Source organism: Adiantum capillus-veneris, chromosome 7, assembly GCF_014529385.1.
Source record: "Adiantum capillus-veneris isolate H3 chromosome 7, ASM1452938v2, whole genome shotgun sequence".
Classification (NCBI taxonomy): Eukaryota; Viridiplantae; Streptophyta; class Polypodiopsida; order Polypodiales; family Pteridaceae; genus Adiantum; species Adiantum capillus-veneris.
The window spans coordinates 31,402,882-31,413,084 of NC_140937.1; the positions used below are offsets into that span (position 1 = coordinate 31,402,882).

The window sequence follows — 10,203 nt, forward strand, 5'->3', positions numbered from 1 at the left end:
CATGTATACCTAACGTTTTTCTTTGTTAGGTCATGTAATAGTCCCGTGATTTGTGTTTCTATGAAGAAGCATCTAGAGTATGCACACATACCTATAAAGCTTCTTAGTTCATGAAGATTCCTTGGATTAGGCCATCCTTTTATTACCTCTAGCTTCGATGGATCCATTTGGATGCCATTTTGAGAGATAATGTGACCTAAATATTGGATCTCTTGTAAGAAAAACTCACTCTTCTTTTGGTTAATATAACGTTTATTCTTTAGTAAGACTTGAAATATTACTTGGAGGTGTTGCTTGTGTTCATCTAATGAAATAGAATAGATGATAATATCATCAAAGAACACTCCAGTAAAAGTTTGGTGAGGCCTAAATAGCTTCTCCATTAAGCAGTTGAATGTGGCTAGTGCATTGGTCAAGCCAAAAGGCATGACAATGTATTCGTAAATACCAAAGGTAGTGCAAAATGTGGTCTTTACAATATCTTGATCAAATATCCTTATTTGATGGTAGCCACTTTTTAGGTCAATCCTATTGAAGTAGGTCGACCTTTGCAGCTTGTCAAATAGGTCTTCTACTCGTGGAACAGGAAACCTATTCTTGATAGTGATCCTATTTAGTGCTCTATAGTCGACACACATACGATATGTGCCGTCTTTCTTTTGCACTAATAGCACGGGTGAACAAAATGGAGATGAGCTAGGCATTACCATGCCCTGCTCAACTAGCTCATGCGCTTGCCGCATAATCTCCTCTTGTTGAGCTTGAGAGACTCTATAAAGAGGTTTATTAGGCGGTGAACTTCCTGGAAGAAGTTTAATTGCATGGTCATCATTGCCTCATTTAGGAGGTAGTTCACAAGGAATGTAGTCAATAAAAACATCTTGAGATCCCTTGAGAAAATTGGATAACTCTAATTCCTTGTGATTGTTTATATTTTCTTTTGCTAAAGCATTAGGTTCATTTTGAGAATATTTAACAAAAATCATGTACATGGAAATAGAGCTCTTTATTGACTTATTGAAATCTTGCATATGTACAGTGGATATGGTGTTACCCAACTCCTTAGCATCTATGTACATATCTTTTTCCCTGAACCTAAAGTAGATTTTCCTTTCAAGGAATTTAACATTGGCAGCCATGCGATCAAACCATGGTGTCCCTAGGATTACATCCTCGTGCTTGAGAGGAGAGATAAAGAAGTCCTCTTTGTCCACATAGCTTTGTACATGGAGCCTCAATTTCCCAATTAAGGGAGTGATTGAAGCTTCTTGCCCCTTGAAAGAACCATCGACGGGTAGGACATCTCCCATCTCATAGGCTTGGATGCCTAGCTTTGTGGCTAACTCTGTGGATATAGAATTGTGGATAGAACCAGGTTCAAAGAGAATAAAAGCATTATGTTCTCTTACCTTTCCCCAAGCATGGCATAGAGGAGATCCTTTGTGGTGAGCTTCCTCTTCTTGGATTTCAACCAAGGTAGCTCTAGAGGCTCGTTTCGTGTATTCTTGTGGGGACAAGCACGATAAGCATACCCTTGCTCCCTGTCATAATAATCAATATCTAATTCTCCTAAATGATTTTCTCATGTTAAACTGATCATTTAATATGGGAAAGTGCCAGGGGAGAAAAAGTTAGAAATTGGTTAAGCTAGTAGACCGGCCACAGTAGGGATCCAAAGGAGGAAAATAGGGATCCAAAGGGGGGGCCATCTGTAAAAGCGCCATGTGCAACAATGGGCTTAAAAGACCCTAAGGTTCAGCCCACTAAGACTTCCAAAATTCTAACGTTCCAAAATTCAAAGGTTGTGTCCAAAGGTCAAACATTGGGGGAATTGCATGCTTTGTGTGTGTCCCAAAAATTCTTTTTCAATCCCTACATAGGAGGGGGCGAGCCTTGCAAGTAGGGGATGAGAGAGAAACTCACACACACACACACAAGCTCCCTTTACACAAAGGGAATGAGGGACACATATCAGCTCCCTAGCCCAGATGCCCACAAGGTGTACTCAATTCCTATTGGATGGCCTTGGAGGTGGACCAATGAGAATTAGGCTAGAGTAAATCTAGTTTAATTAAATTAAAAAAACTTAATAAAAGAACCAATAAGAATTAACCTCTCTAGAAGACTATTGGACAGTCTCCCAAGGGGACCAATGAGCATTCAGCAGCCCAATGGCTTGCCTGATTCATATTGGCCAGGAGGCAAAGGGGTCCAATGAGAGATTATTTGAATTAAATAATTACCTAAATCTCTCAAAAAAGGGAAAAGGGGGACACATGTCAGAAGGCTATCACTTATGCTGCTTAATTTCCATTGGCTGAGGTTGGGGAGGTCTAATAGGGTTGTATCATGAGTAATAAGCAAGGGGGGTCGACCAAGAGAGAGAGGGGGGCTGATTTTTGCAAGGCATTATCACACACACACTCACACAATCTCATGTGTGAAGTAAAGAAGACTCTCTCTCCTTCTCAAGCTTTAATGGAAAGCTTATCACCTACTCCAAGCTTGTGAGAAGGAAGGCCTACACCAACAACTCTTGGCTTTGTGATGCAAATCCAACCAAGACCCAAGCTTCAACCAAGACCCAAGCTTCAATGCATGTTCATCTCCTCTACCATGCTAATTTCTAAGCTAAGCTATGCTAATATGAGTGATTATGTGAGGAGATGTACATCTTTCTCGTAAGAATACTCCTTCTTCCTCTCAATCTACTCTCATACCTCGCTAGCTCTCACCATCTTCAAAGGTGTGTGAGGTATTGGGTCTGAGACCGTAAGGGAATTGATGTTGTGTTTGATAAGTGTTTTGGTTAGTGCATGAAGTTTCAATCTTCATTGCACTAGCTACTATTGAAGGAACACAAGAAATTGTATTGTAAAATGTCTCTCTTGATGGGAGAAACCATAATACAAAGCCTTTTGGAGGGGGGACTAGCTCCATGCAAATCTGGTCCTCGACTGTTGTCAATTGCTTAATTTCTCTCTCTTTTGAAGCATTTTTCATGCTATCTAACTAGGTGTTATGCTTTTTGTTGCTCTCTCCACCCAAGCACTCTTGTTATTCTCATTAGGAATCTATTCTAATGAAATGCTCACTATGTTCATGCTATTTTCCGCTACACACAAGTTATTAGACCATTAAATGTTACACTCCCCGCACTTGAAACAGCGGTTATCTTTACGATAATGCTCAGGCTCTTCAAGAAAGAGTTCATTTTTGCCCATAAACTCCCTTCTCCTTAGCTTTGTTGTTGGCGTTGCCTTTAGGATACTTTTGGACATTGTCCTTCCTCTTAGGATCATTGTTACAGTCCTTGTTCTCCGTGGGCTTAAGATTTCTCTTAGCCCCTGTTTGGAAATTGATTCGTGAAGCCACCATGGTATGGTGTATGATCTCAGATATGATGCGTGGCCTTTGAGAGTTGACATACTCCGCCATTTCTTCAGTTAAGCCCACACAAAATTGTTGGTTTTGCTCTCCAAAATTCATCTTTTTGAAGACAATGGCTTTGAGATGTAATTCCCAAAACTTGTCTACGTATTTGTGGATAGATTCGTAAGGAGAGAGCTTCAAGCTTTGCCATTCGGTGAGTACTTTGTCTTTGGTATCAATGGCCAAAAACTGCTTCATGATGGAAGCTCTTAAAGCTTTCCATTTTCGTGGAGCTTCACCATTTGCCCGTAGCCTAGACCACCATTGCCTAGCGGACTTTTGAAAATGCATAGCTACATAGCATAGCTTAGAGGACTCCGTGAAGCCCTCATCTCCAAACGCTGCATCGAATTATTGGATGAAAGCCAAGACTTTGTCCATAGCACCAAAGGTGCCATCGTAGGTAAGGAAAGAGATGCTCTTTCCTCCCTCTTTGAAATTCTTGAGCTTGGACGATCTCTTCCACGTGGCATAGGATTTCCTGTGGCCTTTTTGGTGGTCCAAAAGTTGCACCATCGCTTTCTTCAGAAGATGAAGAATTTGAGGAAGATGGAGAAGAGGATGACCTCTTTCTCGCCTTTTTCTTGCCTTGTTCCTCCTTGTATGCACTATCACTTTCTTCATAAGAGGAAGAGGATGAAGAAGGTGGACAAGAGGGTGACCTCTTTCTCGCCTTTTTCTTCTCTGTTTTTCTGTCATCCCTCTTTGAATTATGGTGTGGATAAGTGTGCGATGGTCTTTTCCATTTAGGAGGTGATGGAGAGCGTTTTGCCCGCCGTCTTTGTGGAGCCATCTCCGTCGAGGTGACAGGAGACTCACTTCTTTCTTGTTCTTTTGGTGGGGGCTCTTGAGTTCTCCTTTACGAAGGAGATGCGTCGTCAAGTAGTAAATGTTTGAGCCCTTCGTATATGGATCCTCTTCTTTCTCCCGAATCGGAGAGAGGCCTCTTTTGGAAGTCTCACAAGGAGGCTTCCTAGGTACTCTCTCTTCTTGGTGGGGAGTTTGGAGAATCCCATGAGCACGAAGCTACGGTTGCACTTCTCTTTGGAGGGATATATTGCCCATGGCTTGTTGAAGCCTAGAAACAAGGTAGTTAACAAGCATAGGGGCATCATTAGTAGCCTGCTCATTAGCAAAGTCAAAGCTATCAACATTAATTTCACTCTCTTTACTATTGTCAGCCATTCTAACATCTTTTAGGTGTAAACTTTTTTAGTTGTACTTTGGCACTTTAAGACCTAGTTGCTACTCCTCTTTACCCCTTTAGAAAAGCACTCGTGGCTCGAATATCATTAATTGCAAGGAATAGAAGAGAGGGTCTTTCAACACCAAAACAGTACCGGCTCCTGTCAAGCTTCTAATAGCTCAATAGTGGTTAAGCCGTTGGCAAGCCCCGTAGGATTCTACTATTAAGACCATAGCTCTCGACGGTGATGCTCCGTTATCTGCAGGAAGGAGGCGCACTGCAAGGCTGAAAAATCCCTATTCTACTTACTCAATTGCAATTATTAATTACCAACCATTTATAGCTAGCTTGAGGACCTCCGGTCTTGAGAAAGAAAAGAGAAACCTTGTGCTCTGATACCAATGTAGCATTTAATGGCCTAGTAACTTGTGTGTAGCGAAAAATAGCATAAACATAGTGAGCATTTCATTATATTAGATTCATGAGCATAGCAAGAGTGCTTGGATGGAGAGAGCCACAAAAATCATAACACCTAGTTAGATAGGCATGAACAATACTTCAAAACATAGAGAAATGAAGATATTGACAACAGTTGATGATCGGATTTACATGGAGCCGATCCTACTCCAAAAGGCTTTGTATTATAGGTTTCCCCCATCAAAGGAAACATTTTACAATACAATACTTTGTGTTCCTTCAATAACTTGCTGGTGCAATCAAGATGGAAGCTTCAAGCACCATGCACACACTTGTAAAACACAACATTAATTCCCTCACAGTCTCAGACCCAAGACCTCCCACACCTTCGAAGATGGTGAGAGCTAGTGGGGTATGAGAGTAGATTGAGAGGAAGAAGGAGTATTCTTACAAGAAAGAAGTGTATCTCCTCACATAATCACTCATAAAAGCTTAGCATAGCTTAGTAATTAGCATTGTAGAGGAGATGAGAATGCATTGAAGCTTGGCTCTTGGTTGGATTTGCTCACAAAGACAAGAGTTGTTGGTGTAGGCCTCCCTTCTCATCAGCTTGAAGTAGATGATGAGCTTTCCATTAAAGATTGAGAAGGAGAGAGAGTCTTCTTTGCTTCACACATGAAATTGTGTGTGTGTGTGTGTGTGTGTGTGTTCATTCCTTGCCAAAATCAGCCTTCTCTCTCTCTCTCTCTCTCTCTCTCTCTCTCTCTCTCTCTCTCTCTCTCTCTCGGTCGACCCCTCATGCATTTTACTCATGTTGGCATCCCATTGGCTCATGCTAGGCTTAGCCAATAAGAAATTAGAAGCATAATGGCTAGCCTTCTAACATGTGTCCCCCTTTCCCTTTCTGTGATAGCTTTAGGTAATTAAATAAATTAATTAATCTCTCATTTGACCCCTTAGTCTTCTGGCCAATAGGAATCAGGCAAGCCATTGGGTTGTTGAAAGCTCATTGGACCCCTTGGGAGACTGTCGAGTAGTCTTCTAGAGAGTTTAATTTCTATTATTTCTTTTATCAAGTGTTTTTAAATGAATTAAACTAAAAGTACTCTAACCTAATTCTCAATGGTCCACCTCTATGGCCATCCAATAGTATTTGAATACGCCTTGGGGGCAACTAGGCTAGGGAGTTGACATGTGTCCCCTATTCCCTTTGTGTAAAGGGCTTGCAAGAGAGAGAGTGTGTGTGTGTGTATGTGTGTTTTTTTCTCTCATCCCCTACTAAAAAGGCTTGCCCCCATCAAGATAGGGATGTGGGAAGACTTTTGAGTCTTGCCACAAGCATCCAATTTTACCTAAGGTTGGACCATTGGACACAACCTTTGAATTTGGAATCTTAGCATTTGGAAGTCTTAATGGACAGAACCTTAGGGTCTTTGAAGCCCATTGTTTGCACATTGCTCTTTTGCATATGGACCCCCCTTTGGATCCCTATTTTCTCTCCTTTGGATCCCTTTTGTGGCCGGTCTGCCAACTTAACCAATATTCTAGCTTTTCTCCCCTGGTAAGTACTTCCCCATATTCAATGATCGGTTTAACATGAGAAAATCATTTAGGAGAATTAGATATTAGTTATTATGAAATATTATATTACAAACAAATAAAGGTAAAGAAGTTAATCGCTCCACGGCTCACAATTGCGTGGCAAAACTAAGTTTTCATACCTTCCAATGTGATGCACACTAGAGTCCACCATGTAGATTCTATTCTCATGCCGTTTAGACTCATTTGCAAACCACTTGCACTCCAAGATGAAGGCATGAAAGGTTCTCAAATTTGCCAATGATGCCACAATCCATGGTGGTTTGACGCCCCAGAGTATTCATTATGTAGTTCCATATGGTATCATGTGAGTGTAAGAAAGAGTGGTTTTTACGAGGGATACCATAAGCATATATAACAGGGGTAACCTCCACTTAATTTTTATATGTGGTTTGGGGGGGGGGGGGGGGGGGGGGGGGGAACCCTCAAATCTTAAAAGTCCTCTAAATACCTCTCATGTTTAGAAAATTTTACTTGGCAAACGTTATTGAATACTTTCAAATTTCTCTATAACTTTTCTAAAAATTTTACATCGTTCAAGGTGAGGACATAAGTTGTTGTAAAATGGTTAGTAATTAGTAGGTGAGGATGATCAAGGAGCTTTGAACATGGGTCCTCCCATTGACTCGGACATATTGGGTCGTTTGCTCTAATTAATTAATTAACCCAAAAGATTCCAGTGCGCTAACTTTGATTTAACAAAAAAACGAGACGACCAATGTTCCCACGGTCTGTCGCGATGCCACACACGCTAATTTCCAACATTGCAAAATTGTAGCACGTGGACGCAAGTTGCGCATGGCTGCGCACAGATGCCCAATCAGGTTCACCACAAGACAGACTGCGAAAATGTGAGGCAAGAAAATACAGGCATCTCAGGTGCGCACAGATGCCCAATCAAGTTCACCAAAACACAGACTGCGAAAATGCAAGGCAGATACATAGATCAAGAAAATCTGATACAGCAAAGCACACATTGCTTGTGGAGTACAGAGCATCTATCATCATGTTACTGCAGTCGAAAAAGTCATTGAAAGACTTGCCTGTGATTATAGAACATTGCAAAGCAAGAGGATGAGCAAGCCATATCTCAAAACAGACCTGATTGATTGAGTACTTACAGTAGCACAAAAGGAAAAGTGCAATATATACATGGTTCTAAATACAGATAGCAAAATATTGACATGTTTGTTACATACTAATCCTGCTCAATATATTCGAAAGCCTGCAGACTATGGCATTCAAACGATTCAATTGTCCTTTGAATACTGTGACCTCCCTCTTGAGTGACAAAATTTGTTCTTCCAATTTCGTAACCTGTATGTCAGCAACATTTACACTATAATTCTTGACTGTGTTATTAATGCCATGGATCGCTTCAAGGAGTTGCGAACGCAGTGATGGCTAAGCTGTTGTTTGGTCACCGAGGAACTCCTTCAAAATGTGCACCAAAACATCCTCGATCCTGTCAACCCGTGTATCTTCAACTTGTGTAAACAAGTCTTCTGGTTTTGTGTCCTCTGATGCTACCAACTGATCATGCTCTTGGTCATGCATTCTGTCTCTGCAAACATTAACATATTAGCACTACATTGGTTCTTAGAACAAAAAATAGGTAGACAAGCGAACACAAACAACCAGAATTGTTAGACTAGGCAACCGTTGTGACACCAATTTGATGAACAAGTGGAATGTATTCATCGCCTACTTGTGAATCTCTGACGTATACATCCATCTCAGTGTCATCAACAACAGGAACAGTCGGGCTGCTAGACAAACTTGCGATCAAAAAACCTTTTGCTTCCTCAGTATTATCTCAAGAATCTCATCATCTTACCTTTCCCTATCTTTCCAACGAGACAAAAACCAGTCTGACCGAGGATGTGTTGTAGTATATGTTTCATAGTTGACAAAAATGTTAACGATGTCTTGCTAAGTAGTCATCGTCGGATGAATCATGCATCTCCAAAGTGCCTTCATTTTGCCAAGCTCCATGCCTCGGCCTTGGTGCGGAGTTATCCATGATGAAGATGGGTAATATTGGCCACTCTTAATCATCTGATGTAGCGTCGACAAAAAATCATGACTTATGGGGTGCCGCAACCTATACTTCCAAAACATCATTGCCCTATCGAAAATGTTCCCTGGTGTTAGGCAAACTTTGTTCTTCACCTCATCGGCACCATATAGACTATATAACTCTATGCCTCTATTCACATCGTCGACACTAACATTATGCATGGATTTTCGAAAATGTGGCTCATTGCTTTCCTTCAGGCAATACCCTATCATGCCTTCAAAGGTGTGCATCTTTTGTTGTTTCAATCCACGACACAAGACCATCCCACCTGCAGGCAAACACTTATCCCATCCCAAATATGCTTTGAATTTCCTATTGACAGCAATAAGCGAAGTTTCTCATAGCCTGACAACCATCTGCAAGTGCAAGTGGAAAAGTGCTCCTCCCCTCTCAACCGCACATAGCCCTGCCAAACTTTCATTTTCAAGAAACCATTGCATCTCATGCATCAAACCTACATCTATATCCCCGCCCCCTATCGAGATAGTAACGCTAACCTCCATTACTTTGCTACTTGCCTTTGACAGCGTGCCCTTACCACGCTCCACATCAACAGACTTGCATTTCTTTGGAACATTGCATCGATAACTCTTTGCTACGGCACGAGCTTCGGACTTTAGCCGGATTATTATGCACAGATAGAAACAAGCACTCCCAATAGAACAAAGAGTTTATGCTCTCTCTATGTTGGCACTGTCTATCCTGCCACAACACAGCGAACATCTACAAAGCACGTACAAATAACGGGAACAAAATCAAAACAGTATCTCGACTTACAGCAAGCGCGTCTCTAGTTTTCTCGGGACCACCACAGATAAAAAAAAGCACCCAGCGATTCTGTAAAAAATGCCCAGACTGAAAACGTAAAAGATACTAGCAGGTCCGACCATGCCAGCTGTCCGCACCTCTGCCAATTCCCACTACACTGCCACTTTACGAGATCTTTTTCTGTGGCTCTCGTTTCCTCTTTATCTCTGAAGGCATCTCATCAAATTTGCGCCACTCGACCTGCTTGAAAATTGGTGGGACATAATGGGTCTAAAATCGAACAACCCATTAATTAATCGCGAAGATTCCCTTTTTCCCCGATCAAAAAGTTGAAGTGTGTCCATTGTCCCTGGTTCCTGCACGCGGTCCCCCACACGCACCATGGCCTCCCACCCCGTCGTTGCGCCCGTCATCGCTTTCTCACTGCCACCCTGGTGCCCTCCTTCCCGCACGATCGCTATGGCATACTCCACATAGCAAGACGCAGGGAGCGTTGTTTGACTCTCCTCATGTCCCGGACATGCTCTGGTCTTCGACCTGCAGACAAACAGAGAGAGAGAGAGAGAGACACTTGTCATCCCCATCGCTTGAACCTTGCCTTGCCCTGCAAACAAAGGCCTCACAAGCCTCTCTCTCTCGCATGCACCCTGGACCTCGCAAGCAAACTATCGCCATCAACCCCTGCTGCCGTCCCGCAGTAATGGCTGCGTCTCTTGCCCCT

The 10,203-nt window shown here is 42.1% G+C and overlaps 1 protein-coding gene across 1 annotated transcript; it reads right to left on the reverse strand.

Moving 5' to 3' along the window:
- Window positions 1-8,285: 8,285 nt before the first annotated feature.
- On the reverse strand, window positions 8,286-9,895 carry LOC147453638 (uncharacterized). Its single transcript, XM_086516949.1, has 6 exons — window positions 9,863-9,895; window positions 9,652-9,752; window positions 9,492-9,551; window positions 9,253-9,365; window positions 8,472-8,505; window positions 8,286-8,400 (listed from the first exon to the last, which is right to left on the reverse strand). Exons 1-6 carry the CDS (start codon window positions 9,893-9,895, stop codon window positions 8,286-8,288), a joined length of 456 nt encoding a protein of 151 aa, XP_086373075.1.
- Between the last annotated feature and the right edge of the window lie 308 nt (window positions 9,896-10,203).